This window comes from Sitophilus oryzae, unplaced genomic scaffold (genome assembly GCF_002938485.1).
Source record: "Sitophilus oryzae breed Bouriz unplaced genomic scaffold, Soryzae_2.0 scaffold_1801_pilon_pilon, whole genome shotgun sequence".
In the NCBI taxonomy this organism is placed as follows: Eukaryota; Metazoa; Arthropoda; class Insecta; order Coleoptera; family Curculionidae; genus Sitophilus; species Sitophilus oryzae.
Window position 1 is genome coordinate 3,172,578 of NW_022146504.1, and position 15,283 is coordinate 3,187,860.

Here is a 15,283-nt window from a genome sequence, read left to right on the forward strand (position 1 = left end):
TCGTAAGTTCTGAGAAAATTTTTCGAGTGTCTTAGACCGTTGGAGGACCCCCATTCCAGGTTAATGATGGCCAATAAATGTTAGTAGTTATTATAATTGTTTAAAAAATATATAATTCTAATAAAAATAGGTAAGTTATAATAATTATTTAATAACATAAACATCAGATAAGCTAATGAAGCACGTAAGTCAAATTGACCTACCTAAATTATTTTTGACAAGTAGAGGAAACGAAAATATACAAGAAAAATATATAATTAGTTAATTCTAAGCGACATTCATAATTGATCGGTTTACTACACGTGTGTATACTACATAAGTTATACCATTATTTTCCTCAATTTTTGATCAAGATCGACTGCAGTTGTCATCCCAACACTGGTTTCACACTGGCCTACTGGGATGACCTTGCAGAAGAAAGGGCCTATTGTGACTTGTTTTAACTGAAATAATCTTAAATATTACTATTATGACCCTTCCTCTAGGAGATGCAAGATGGAGACAGATCCCCCAGCCTCTACCTCACAAGTACCTCAGCCGGAGACAAGCTCCTCAACTGTGAAGGGCACAGGGGGCTATACTCCAACCGTGGAAGGGTGTATACCCGCGTAGGAGGTAGATGCTCACTCCTCGGAGGATGAACATCTGTTGTCAGAGAAGGATGGGAAAAACTTTGTCCCCCCTTACAACAGGATGATCCACATCCTCATTTATGATGAGTTATAGACTGTATGATGAGTTATATCTCAAGAAAGGGGGACACAATAGATCTTTAATGTCGCGGTGATTAACCCCCCTTCATTCCACCTTACTCATTCTATCTTCTACGTTGTCTTTACTATTTTGGCCAGATTTTTTTTTGCTCAGATTGTAATTGGTGAATATTTATCCATGTAACAATGTAACTAACATTTTTAGCTCACTATATTATTTATTTTGATTAATTTCTTTTAGATCTTCCAAACAAACGTTGTTTTTTGCAGCCGTCAAACTCCTGATAATTTATGACCGGTTTAGACGTGTAAAATATATTTTTAGATTGTGAAAATATGGGATTTAAAAGAATATTCGTGCCTGCAGACGCTCAAGCTCAAATTCCCTTCCTTCGCTATTCATGGAAAAGTTATAGAGTGGGGAATAAACTGCATTTATCCCGGTCCCAAAAGACAACAGCCGGGAAGCGGAGATGATGCGGAACGAAAAAAGGAATGCTTCGGTATAAACGACATAGATGAAAAGAAAATTGAATCGAAAAATGATAAGCTCAGGTATAGTATGGTTTTTATAAACATAATTTAAATGCATCATATACAATATCTTTTAAATTTTTATTCCTCTGGAAATATTTTTTTTAACATGATGATTTTTTCCCGAATTGTTTATTTTTGGCCTTAAGGCTATCGGAGCGATCAACAACGAATGAAAGAGTTGGCAGTACTGTGTAAGAGGTTTTTAGGAGTAGTTATTGATACTGATTTACAATTTCAAACGGTATTTTGTGTAATTGATGATATGCATTTTTTCTCAAATTAGAGCATTCATTATTAATTAATCAAATTATGCATCAACTTATTTCTAAAAAGACCGCTAAATAATTTATTTTGTTATTTTCAATGATGTTGCCTAAACAGTACCTCTGTGTGGTTGCTAAATTTGTACAAGGATGGTTTAGAAAAATAGCATCAGGTTTAATAAAGGAATCGACGGTAAAGCTGTACAGGGTGGCTCAAATTCGACGCTCATCATTGGGATTTGGGAAACCGTAAGAGATACAGGATCGGTTAAATGGAGGCAAAGTTGCGCAATTTGATGCTCAATAAAATGCCGTATTGCATTTTGAAAAAATCCGAATACTTCCGAATATATGTATATATTCGAAAAAAAAACGGAATTCTCAATTTTGTTTTCTATTGTTTCCTGGTTTTATTTGTTAAGATAACTTAAAATGAAAAACACATTTTTATGGCCTTTTTTTCTGCTCTATAACTCTGTGTGATTAAATATTGACTCCATCACCAGAATATTTTATGCAAAAAAAAAATAAAAAAATAAAAATGCAATACGGCATTTTATTGAGCAAATCAAATTGCGCAACTTTGCCTCCATTGAACCGATCCTGTATCTCTTACGGTTTCCCAAATCCCAATGATGAGCGTCGAATTCGAGCCACCCTGTACAAATAGCAAATGCCACAGAGGCTTTTGGAGGTGTAGCAATTGGTTTGTAGAGACAGAAATGTTTACACATATATACTGATTTAAGGGTAGGACAAGGTTTTGCAGGTAAAATGGGAGAACGGCAGTAGTAGTCGTTAAAGCAGATGAAAATAATGGTTCGGAAGATGAATTTATGATATTTATTACCGAGTTAGGATGGGACCATGATATTAGGAAATTAGCAGGGACCGCATAGCCAACAATAGACAACAGTCGACCCAACTACAAAGAGAGTATCTAAATATGCGAGAGAGGCTACAACATAATTGGAAATGGTTGAATAACCTGAAAATGATGAAGATGATGATGGTGGTTAACGAGTATCATGTGATTTTTCAAACTTCTCTAAACGTATGATTTAGTATAAATATGTAGCTTTGTCTCAAAACACCGCTACATAATTTATTTTGATATTTTCAATGATGTTGCCTAAATACTACATCTGTATGGTTGCTCTGTATTTGTACCAGTACAAATGAGGAAAATAGCAGGTTTAATAGAAGAATCTTACGGTAGAGTTGTAAGTATAACAAATGCTACTAATGGATTTTGGTGGTGTAGCATTTGGTTTGCAGATAGATATGTTATATAGATACTAATTTGATGTACAAGAAAATCTGCAAACTGAGTTAACGGTAGTAGTCGTCAAAAGAGATAAAAATGATTCAAAAGATGAGTTTATGATATTTATTCACAAGTTAAAGCCTGATGTGATTTTTTTAAAACACTCCAAAATTATCGTTGAATATGTAGATATACAATGTGATCGAAAAAAAACCAGCATCAGCGATGGCTATGAAATGAAGATCGCTGTCATTTTATATGTATATAAAATTATATGGGGACTGTCATCGATCGTCATTTCAAAGCCAACTGGACGCCGTATTTTTTCATCATATAGTGTTTCAGATGGTAAGTACAATATGGGAATCCTAGTGGTACGACTTCGCCAACCGGATTTTCCAAATCGTATAATTTTCAACACTTTTGGAAAAATGATATTTCTGTTCTGAAAGAAATTTAGATTATGTAAAAGAGATCAAATATTCACACTAGTCACAACCATCCACTCCAAGAAATTTGGCAAATGTCCTATCTTTTGTGCAAAGCAGTACAGTTTAGGCTACTTTCCTCTATCTAGCTCTAAAATAAATTTGATATGGGTACTCATTCTTTATTTTTCAATAATTCGAAGGAAAAAAACAAATATCAATATTGATATTGAGTTAAAGCAGCTGTAGGGTACTGACATGAGTAATTTCCTTTTATTTCAAAAGGACAAAAGGCACACATAATAATATTTTATTTAATAATTGTATTTTTTGACGATATTCTTTGAATATTACTAAAATCTAATAAAAAAAATAATTTTTAGAGAACATCACATTTTCGAAAGATCGTTTCTCCTAGTATCTTGTTGCAATCACATCGCCAAAGTGAGAATGAACTTCAACGAATCATCAATCGAACTTGGATTTAGTTACCCGATATTGCCACCACCACCTTTACAAAATAGTGTTTTAATTCCAACCAACTGGGGATTGCAGAATGAAGCCATAACTACTGAAAAGTAATGTTTAAATTATTATTACATGCTTTATTTGAGTTAACTTTATAATAACACTGGTCGGCATGAAAATCATCCAGAAATGACTGAAAATGCCATCTGCATGTAGATTAAAATAACCATAGATAAGTGAAACAAGTTTAGATTGGAAAGTGCCCATAAGGACAATGTAAACACTATTTGGCGCTATTTTTGCAACGGTCGCGACCCAAAGCTTTTGATAATTTCGGATAGGTTCGGCTTTTTCCGGAATTATGTTGCTAAATATTATTTACCTATTCAAATTTATTATAATTTTCTTTTAATTTTATAAATAAAATACAGTGTGTTTCATACAAGAAACTTTATTTTTTATAAGGATGTATGTGAAATATCTATGGAACATTGGAAACCGACATTATGCCACGATCCACGATGGTTTTTGTAGCTCACAGTTCACAACAGTTTTTAGTTTTTAATGCCACTTTTTCACAATTATCACGGGTTTGAGTAACTAAAATTTAAATTAAACTTACAAAATAGCAATAATTACTTTGAGAATAGGCGCTTTAAACACTTTTCGGTATTTTTTCAATGAGGCCGGTTTAAATTTTGAAAGATTTTATAATTTTTGAAGATTCTGACTTTGACAAGCTCAAATTATTTCTGTTATTGTTTGCGGTTGTTCTTAGCAACCGCTATAGCAGCGCCAGATCGCGTACAACGGTCGCGACCCAAAACAATTTTCTATTTTGACTGGCTTTCCAATCTAAATTTATTTTCTTTATCTATGAAAATGACATACGAACTGTCATTGTCAGAGGGTTTCCTTTTATTGGACTGACTATACTATACTATGCTTGCAATTCCGATTGTACAAAGTCCCTCATTTATTTAGTTAAATTAGACAAATAATTTATATTAATTATAAATCAAATGAAAATAATTATTTATTACTATAATAAATAAAAGGTAAAATTTCAGGTTTGATCGAGAATTAAACGCCAACGTGAAAAAGCAGTTAGAGGAGCTGAGTTTTATTTTAGACAAAAACATTCTGGAGGAGAGGGATCAGAGGAGCGACATAAATTACAAGATAGCTATTTTGGAATCGAAAAAAGAGCAGGTAGAGGTTTATGAATGATATACGACTTAAGGAGTCATTTATTTCACTTTTGTTTTGACATGAAATTATGTTTAAAGCATAACTACTTCTTGCTTAGATGAATTATTATTTATAAGAGCTTACAGCCTGGAAATTTAAGGGTATTGCTTATGACAATGTTTATGAAACACTACATATGAACACATTGGAATATTACACATTTAAATTTGACGTTATCTATAGGTTTGGTGCATTTCAGTTGATTTCAAAAAATTCCAAGTGCAGCACTGTATACGGCAGAATAAAATGTAATAAACGTAACTTTGTCATAATATTTAAGTATTTTCTTTTTTTTTCTTAGTTTTTTTGCTAGTGCAGTTATTCAAACTATAAAACATTGAGGTACGAGGTTTGTGTGATGTAACGCTGTTTCGGGTGGTAAAAAATTCCATTACAAAATAAGTGAAAAATAATCCGAACTAGGCGTCGTGTTGTGTTGAGACAATTTCAAATGTTAATAAAATTGCCGAAAAAATGGTTAACACGTAAAGGAGAGCGTAATTAGGGGCGTTTTTGGGTGCAATAACATTCAATAACTCATCTTTCTCGGATATTCAACTCTCCCGAAACAACATTATTTGTAGTTTCTCACACCGATTTGATCAAAAGCAAAAATGGATTCAAGCAGTTCAACGAAACAAGTGGGTAAACAAAGTGCTCGTTACATAATCAAAAAATTAAACAGTCATATACTATGAGAGGATAAAATATAATTTGCATATTAATGGTATACTTTTTTTAATCAGCTAGTGATTAAATGTTTTATGGACACTAAAATTATAATTATGTACCTTTAAAAAATTTCGTTATAGCCGAAATAGCCCCAATTATAACCCCACTAGCAAAACCCGTGCGTAAAACTATGCTCGTTACAGTTGTTGAACTCATCTAAAAAGTTTTTTAACTGGAATAATAAATTATGATACAAGTTAGACCTTCTGCATGAAGATATCAAAATAGAATATTTACTTTTTTCATAGTTCCATAGCAACTGTTAAAATTGCCTTATATCTATCAAAAATAGTACATAGATAAAATAGTATTTTAACCGCAAGGGTAGATTAAATGCAAAAAATGCAGTGCAAAGAAATTTCACATATTCTGGGTTTAAAATTTTAGATTTTTTCGGTTTGTAACCGCTACATGACAGCTTCAAGAAAGCTATGAGCCATAGATAAATGAAACAAGTTTAGATTGGAAAGTGCCCATAAGGACAATGTAAACAGTATTTGGCGCTATTCTTGCAACGGTCGCGACCCAAAACTTTTGAAAATTTTGGAGCGGTTCGGCTTTTTCCGGAATTATATCGCCAAATACTGTTTATTCAAATTTATTATTATTTTCGTTTAATTTTATAAATAAAATACAGTGTGTTGCATACAAGAAGCTTTATTTTATATAAGGACGCATGTATTAAATACCTATGAAACATTGGAAACCGACGTTATGCCACGATCCACGATGGTTTTTGCAGTTCACAGCATAAAATAATAAATACAAGAAGAAGTGTCAAGTCAATGTTAAATTATGGAAACAGCGTGGCTGCCTGGGTAACTAATTTTCAGATATGGCGGCTGGGACATTTGACATGACATAGACATGACAATTTCAATTTTATGAAATTTATTTCCGTTTCCGGTTTTTAATGGCGGGCTGTTCAGGAGGTTTAAATGAGGGTTAATATACTTTTTACTCTTTCTAGTAGTAAATAATACAACAAAATTACTCAAAAATATTTATTTGGAATTTAGAACAATGTAAATATGCAAATCAACACAATTAAAGATCTATAATCCAATAAACTACTATATCAATATCAAGTATTTAAATAACATCAGAGATGCTGTGTTAAAGTGAATTAGTAAAGTAACAGAGTGCATTGACTTACAGAAACTTGAAGATAAATAAATGTTTTCACAGCTTCAGGGGCATAAAACTAAATAACTGGAAGCAGGAAAAAGGCAACCGGAACCCACACAAAACCTGGAATCAAAAAAAAATGTAAAAAACATAAATATAGGTACATAAGACTTTTGTGAATTAAATCAAACAGGACTTGAATGAAAATAAAATGAATAAAAAATATGATACATATACATCTAATACCTCATTTGTATTTTAAAAATAATCTACATACATAGATTTATAGCATTATTGCTATGAAAATACATAATAGGTACCTATGTGATATGTAATTACGCATTTTTGTTCATCTTGTAGAAAATTAATGTAGGCTAATAATAGTTCAATAATCATAATTTACCCTGTATAACTTGCTTTCAATTGCTCAAAATCACCGATCAGTCTTTAAAGTAGAGATACGGAAAAATCCTTGGCAAAGAATATCCCAAGATCCTTGGGTTTAAAGCTAAAAAAATATAAAAACAGTTAATATATTACCTATTTTTACATATAATATGGCCCATACCTACTACACGCAGAAACGTCAATTTCATCATTTTCTTCATGTAATTAATATCATATATACTTTATTAAAGTATTAACAAGGAACTTTATATCAAAAAACATCTTTGTACTTATAAATTTCAGCCGAAATATCAGAAACAAACTTCCAATCAAATCTAAACGGCAAAAATTAAAATGGCGCCCGACCTTGCCAGAGGCATCGGGAGCTGACGCTGACACACAGACATAAGACAAAAGAACAGGACGCCGACGTGCATAAAAATGTTCCGTAGCAGAAATTGACAGAAATCATATAGAAATATTCAGATTTTTGTCTAGGACAGTCTAGAAGGCCATGCTTTCTGCCTGGGTAGAACTGCGCCACAACTGTTTCCATTTTTCCGGTTTACGTCACCCCCATGGTTCACAGTTCACAGCACAGCTTTTTAAGTTTTTAATGCCACTTTTTCACAATTATCACCAGTTGGAGTAAATAAAACTTGAATTAAACTCACAAGATAGCAATAATTACTTTGAAAATGAACGCTATAAACACTTTTCGGAATTTCTTTAATGAGAGCGGTTTAGATTTTGAAAGATTATTATGATTTTTGAAGATTCTGACTTTGACAAGTGAAAATTATTTCTGTTTTTGTTTGCTGTTGTTCTTAGCGACCGCTATAGCAGCGCCAGATCGCGTATAACGGTCGCGACCCAAAATAATTTTGCGACCTAAAATTTTTACGGGCTTTCCAATCTAAACTTGTTGCATTTATCTATGCTATGAGCTTGCTATATCTACAAAGTTTAGATGTTACTATACTACCACGGAAATTTAACCGGTATAGCTTATCCTTAACCTTGAAATATCAATGTTTTCATTGACCAGTATTGTACTTTTTAGCATTGAGTAGTACGACCATAAACTGGACAGCTGCATTTTCTTTCATTTTTCAGAAAAATATGTTAAAAGTACGTTTTCACAAGGTTTTCACTTGATCTTTCTTTTCGCACGTTTTTTAATTGCTTCCATTTTTGAAAATTTTTGTATTCCTTTTCATAAGTTATTCGGGATTTAAATGGAAGTAGTTTGGATATGGCGTTTGACACCTCAGCCTGAATATCTGTTGGTAATTTACTTATTTCGTTTTGAGCAATTTCTGGCTCCAATTCAATCAGCAATCGACACGAAAGAGAATTAAAAAATATTGACTCAAAACTGACAACTAAAGAGACAGCTTTATTTATTTGTCAAATTACTTAGAAACCAAGGCCAACCCAGCACAATATTTTTTCTACTCGTAATAAATTCCTTGAAATAATAATTTCTGAATATTTTTTGAAACGTAACTCGCTACGGAAAAAATATTGTTTTATATCTCCCGAAATTAATTCACTTGCGATTTCATCGCTCGTGAATTAATTCTTTCGGTCGACGATAAAATACTAATTTATCGTCTTGTATAAAAAATAACTATTTATTTTTAGAACTTTATACTACCTAACACTTTTAGAATATTTTTTTCGTATACTCGGTACTTAAACCCGTGTATTTGTATATATCAGTTGTTTACGATATTCTCCGATGGTGGCAACACCGGCGGAGAATGCACCAAGTTTATAAACAGAGAATGTTAATGTCATGCTGTTAATAATTATAATAATTAATATATTATAGAATAAGTATTCCAATTTGACATAATCTCATTTTTTTTGTAGATGAAGGCAAAAGTTGCTCTGGGAGCGCCCTACTTGGCACTGGACATCGCTAATATCCAAGAACTCAGTTTGCCGCAATCAATTTCCTGTCCCAGCAGGAAAAAAAGTAAAAAATACGCCGATCAAATTAAGCAGCTACTGGCGAATGCGTCGAATAAAGACGAGATCTTCTCTGAACCGTCGAGCAGTAGGTCGAAATCGAATAGGAGCAGCATCGTGGAGTTTCCTTTGTAGGAAGCATTACTTTGTTAAGAGGTTATAACAGTTTAAAAGGAATATTTTAAAATTAACTACAGTATGTCCCCGGATTGTCTGTACAGGGGGAAACACTTTTTATTTATTTACTTTTTGGGAAAAATGCATTCTTCATAAAAATTTTTGCTTGTTCTAAAATGGTTAATTCCGTTTATACTTTTCCAAATTTCGATACCGTTTTAGAGAGAATAAAAAAAACAAAAAAATATTATCAAGTTTTAACTCGTTTTACTATTTTCAATAACTAATTAACCAGGGAAACATTAAAATATGTTTTGACATTGAAAAGTCAAAACATATTTTAACAAAAAAAATTAATTAATGTTATTTTTTGTGCTTTTTGTATATTGTTTGACCCGTGGTAATAGAATTTATATTTTAATTTCCGACGATATTTTAGATTTGTGTTCTTTTTGAAAGTTTGTTTTTGTAGTGTAATTAGCCGATAAACATTATGGCTAATAAATGTGTTATATGTGAATCTCATCCTTAAAAGAACTCCACAACATAAAAGTATGAAAACCTTTGAAATATGTTCCATATTTTCAAAAAATAAGATATATGATATTTAAAATCGTTTTTTAAATCGACTTCTATTCGGCGAAATATAGATATAGTCTAAGAGCTAGACACGTTTTCGAGAAGGTATTTTAAGACGTCTGGCTTTTTAATATATCTTTTACTATGCTCTCTGGAACAGCATGCGGCTCGTCTGGCTGCCGATACCCGTTGCGTTCACTACTGCGCATCGGAAGAAGATCCTATATTTTTTTATTAATGTCCTATAAATTCTAGTATTGAATATAAATCGAACATGTCTCCATAGCGCAGTGCGTAGAGTTTCCGATCACGAGCCGATGATTCAGAGTTCGATTCCGAGTCAGGGCAAAGACTTTTTTTATTTTATTTTCGTTTCTATTCTGATAGTAAAGTATTAAATAAATCTGGTGATTCAAAAAAAAAATTTAATCTTTACTATCAGATTATAAACGAAAATAAAATAAAAAGTCTTTGACCTGATCCGGATTCGAACTCTGAATCAACGGTTCGTGGTCGGAAACTCTACGCACTGCGCTATGGAAACATGTTCGATTTATATTCAATACTAGAATTTAAAGGACTAATAAAAATATAGGATCTTCTTTCAATGCGCAATGCGCAGTAGGGAACGCAACGTTTACCGGCAGCCAGACGCGCCGCATGCTGTTCTAGAGAGCATAGTAAAAGATATATCAAAAAGCCAGATATCTTAAAATACTTGTTTTTTCGACGTTGCTAGCTCTCATACTAATATATTTATGTTAACTTAATCACTTTAAACGTTATTAGGTAATTTACCTTTGAAAATGTTTTTCTTTAAATAATTATACTAGTAAACATTTTATTATTTCTATATTTTTGTTTTATACAGGGTGAGTTTCCTACGATGTTCTCTATGGGTATCTCGGAAACTACTGGAGATAGAGAGTCGGTTAAATGGAAAAAGAATGCAGTTTTGTGGGGTCATAAATATTCGCCTTTCAAATTTTTGAAAAAGTTCATGGTTTACTAGATATTTAAAAAAAAAAATTTCAGCTATTTTAAAAATTGTCTCTAATTCCATTATAAGCTATTTTAGACAAAAAGTTTTCAGATAAAAGTTGTAGATAATCACACCCTTAATGAGACCGTGTCCTCCGATTTTTTTCTAAAGCCTGTCATTTTTGATATATGACAAAAATATATGTTTTTTTAAATGGAAACCATAGCTGGCCATGACTTCATAAAAAGCGCCATTTTTTTCACCAATTCTTCAATCATTTTTAAACAATTTCACTTAGTTAGCCATGGAAACAAGTTTAATCGTCTTTGCTCTCATAAATGTGAAGTTGTCAAATCCAATCTTTGTAAATTAAAATAAACAAAAATTGTAAATATGAATTTTTCAAATGAAGAAAAACGTGTAGGATTATTGGTTCAACCTTTCTTGGCCATACATTTTCGAGGATACGTTGACCGGTGAATGTTACGTTTTTTAGAGAACGGTTTTCAAGACATGTTAGAAAAGTTAAATTTAGTTATAGCCATAGACTTAGAATAAAATATAGACTACACTATTTACATTTAAGCGCGGTCCAATATTAATTTTTGTAAACATGTTTACTCCTGGGTGCAGCTGACCTCGGCCGTCTGAGTCTTTCGCCTCCAGCCTATGTTGTCACGTCTAAAATATTATTAATATTTTTTTTTGTTGTTATACACATATATTGAGATATTAAAACTGTATTTTAATAAAGTAGTGTTTAATAGTAGAAAGATGTATTAAATAGTCCCTATACTACTAAATTATAAGTCGGAGACTATTTAAAAATGACAAATTCTTTACAATTTGGCAACACCCATCAATCGCCGGGTCGCCTGTTCATTCTTTATTCTCTCGTAGTAGAGCCATAGTAGAGTAAAGCACGTGTCGTAAAACCTTGTTGTCACAGTTTCTCCATGGCTATTTTATTGTTTTTATTGGATGTTTTGATTTTGTATTTTTTGGATTCGATTTTCTTAGTGTGTAGTGTCGGTTTAGTGTTTATTTTGATTACTTTTTATTTAAAAACTATAAAACATGGTTCGTCAGTGCCAAATTTGTAAGAAATTGGACTATTTAAGTCCTGGAACAACATTCCACAGGTAAGTCAAATTTACTATTTTGGCGTCAGTGGCGTTGTAGAAAGGCGCTTATTTAGATAATAATTTAGTAAATTATAAACCCTGGAAAATCTGTATTTTTTATATTTATCATTTACGTAAAGGTTCTTACTAACCTCGTTATTAATATAACGAGTAGATACATTATTAAGTACATAAGAAGTAGACACATTATTTTCTTGGGCATTGGTTAATTTAATGCTTTTTTTTATGAAAAATGTGTTTCTTTTTATTCTAAAACCATCCTTAGAATCTAAAATAACATACAGGAATTCCAGAATGATATTCCATTATGAAACAACAATTTTTAAGGCTTATTATAAACTATAAACAATCGAGAAAGTCGAAAAAATTACAAGCTACCAAACATTTTAAAATACCAAACATTCCTTATTTTTTTTCAAGACTAAAATATTTTACAAACATTACTTTTTCCCTATAGTTTCACATCAGGTATAGAAATAACTACGTTTTTATGATAGGGTCACCATTATGATAACAAAAATGACGAACAATGGTCCAGAAATGTAAACAAGTACATATTTTTTGTAAATATTTTTCTTACCGCTTGCATTTTTGTCCATTATTATTTCACAAATTATACAGGGTTATGTAAACCAGGTAGATATTTCGTTTTTTTTATATTAAACAAAGATAAAATAAATATGCCATTTTAAAATTTATCCAGTACTTACCTAGAGTTTTTTCTTTTTTTTTCTCGACTGTTAATCTATTATTAATTTGTAATACCGTATGATCGAAAAAAACGGCGTCCAGTTGGCTTGGAAAAAACCATCGATACATACTCCATATAATTTTACATATAAAATGACAGCGATCTTCATTTCATAGCCATCGCTGACGCCGTTTTTTTTCGATTATAAGGTATAATTTTCATTTTTTCTTTTATAATGTAATATCACTTAAGTAATATCACATATAATCTGAAGATAGTTTTAGAATTAACCAAAACGTAAATCTTTAATAAAACAATCTGTTATTATTTGCCATATATGTATGTATCCAAGAAAATAATTTACATATTATTATTATATGTTTTACTGTTTTTTATCTTTATTTGAAACTCAGAAATGTTGCATTGGCTTTCTAAAAAAATGAACTTGTAAGTTTTTAAAATGCTTCGTTTCGGAGATACAGGGTGTAGAAGTTTCATTTTTATTTCGATTTTTTTCCAAATAATTTCTGAAGTGACGTCAATATTTGGACGAAAATTGGCGTTTGGGAGTTTTTTGACATGAAAAATTAGATTTAGATGTCAATTTGACTTTTACTAATAGGGGGCGCCACCTACATATTTTTTAAGTTATTTGAAGAGTAATACTTTTTGTCTGTATCTATATAAAACTACTGAGAAAAATTTACATTTCCAACGTTTTTTACTTAATAAGGTCTCTTGTTGACACTCGCCACAAGTATAGTTCTCAAGATATTTGGAAACGAATTAATCAATACATTCTTCATAAATTATTTGGAAAAAAGCGAAATAAAAATGAAATTTCTACACTCTGTATCTCTGAAACGAAGCATTTTAGGACATAAATTTATACTATTTTTTTTACTGATTTTATTTGCAGATTATGCTGCCAAAGTTTCCTGAATACAATTCCGACCACTCTGTATATCAAGATATCCCCCATTACGTACTAGTTTTTCTTAATAATTTTCTATACATTTTCCAACGCCAAGATGTACCAAGCGCATACAAATACATCAAGCTTCAAACAAGCTTGCACGTTGACAGTAATACCTACAGTAATATTGTATTATATTAATGTAATATTTTTGAACCAATGTTCAATATTACTGTAGTAATACTGTTTATACTCATGCCTTTTATATTTGTTTGAATTTGGTGCATATTTCCATTGAATAAAGTATAGTCACCATTACCATTATTATACTTACTCTATAATAAAGACAGTAACGAGTTAAATAAATGTAGTTTTCATTTTATTCACTTCCTAAAAGCTTGCTTTAATGGAACAGATTCCTGTTTTTTCTAATTTACATAATAAGACATCACTTTTACCGGAAAAAAAAATTAAACAATTATAAAGTTTTTTCTCTTTCTGTTCTATTATATCTATAGAATAGATCCTGTTTTGATTAATATTAGAGTTGTAAATGTTTGACTAAAATTAATATTTTATTAAATTAATAATTTATCATCAATTTCAAAAATTAAATAATTTCGATTATTAAAATTTCTTCTATAACACGTACTTTATTATTTTTATCGTTTTTAGACTCTAAGACGTATTTTTTCTAAGTCCTAAACTTTGCTTTATATTAAACTATTTTCTTTATCCTAAATCTTAATAATATAAAAAAGTTTAAATACGATATATTTTAATTGAATTATAGCTTCATTAAAATTAAAAAAAATACCCGCCTATGATACGGAGAGTGCAGGTGCACTGAAGAAACAAAAGACAGTGTTGCGTTGGGCGGCAGAGCCGTCAGGAAACGACCGTTACGACGGAGACAGCCTATCTATCGCTCGTGTCGCACTCGTTAGAGCCAAAAACAATAACACAACAATAACAAGACGTTGTCTGTCCGCATCTTCCAGCTATTTATGAATGAGATGCTCAGTCTATATTTTATTCTAAGTCTATGGTTATAGCCAATCTTATCTTTCTTGACTAATTTCACTTAGATTGCATGGTATTCTTATTCTGTTATGATTTATAACTTATAAAAAGTCAGAATATATTACTAAACGGTACACAATTACAATTTACATTACACAAACTAAAACTTAAAAAAATAATATCACTACATACACTTTAAGTTATTTTAGAAAATGTTCAAAAAATCCGCCATTGTTTTGAGTTGCATTTTTTTAAAACTGAATTACTACTTATTTTCATAGAAGGACCGGTCGACTTAATTAAACTTCGAGTGCCTCTCTTAATTCCTAAGTTCTTTTGTAAACCCTTATTGTTAACTATACCGTGTAAAAAAGTCTAAAATGGATAGGTCAGGTGATCGAGGATGCCCATGCAATTAGTCCACCTCTTCCTATCCCTGCGTTTGTATAATTATTGTATAAATAATTTTTAAAATTTCTTTCATTATGAAGTGTGGGGGGTGGTGTGTCATACTGAAAGTCATGTTGGAACCGCTCTATTGATGGGCGAGTATCTACACGCTTTTCTTCATTTGAAAAATTTATATTTACAATTTTTGTATATCATAATTTACAAAGTTTGGATATGACAGCTTAACATTTCTGAGAGCAACGACGATTGAACTTGTTTTCATGGCTAA

General features: G+C 31.3%; 1 protein-coding gene and 1 long non-coding RNA gene across 2 annotated transcripts in view; both read left to right on the forward strand.

Moving 5' to 3' along the window:
• The window catches only part of LOC115882970 (WD repeat-containing protein on Y chromosome-like), a 30,870-nt gene extending 21,474 nt beyond the window's left edge, over positions 1 to 9,396 (forward strand). The window contains exons 9-12 of the mRNA XM_030901238.1: positions 1,039 to 1,268; positions 3,592 to 3,786; positions 4,747 to 4,888; positions 9,053 to 9,396. Of these exons, the coding sequence (XP_030757098.1) occupies positions 1,039 to 1,268; positions 3,592 to 3,786; positions 4,747 to 4,888; positions 9,053 to 9,286 (801 nt within the window). The 3' untranslated portion in view covers positions 9,287 to 9,396. The remainder of the gene's footprint in view (positions 1 to 1,038; positions 1,269 to 3,591; positions 3,787 to 4,746; positions 4,889 to 9,052) is intronic.
• A 1,979-nt stretch (positions 9,397 to 11,375) lies between these two features.
• On the forward strand, positions 11,376 to 13,943 carry LOC115883004. The gene is made up of 2 exons (XR_004050310.1): positions 11,376 to 11,971; positions 13,585 to 13,943. It is a non-coding gene; the product is annotated as an uncharacterized LOC115883004 (long non-coding RNA).
• The last annotated feature ends 1,340 nt before the right edge of the window (positions 13,944 to 15,283 follow it).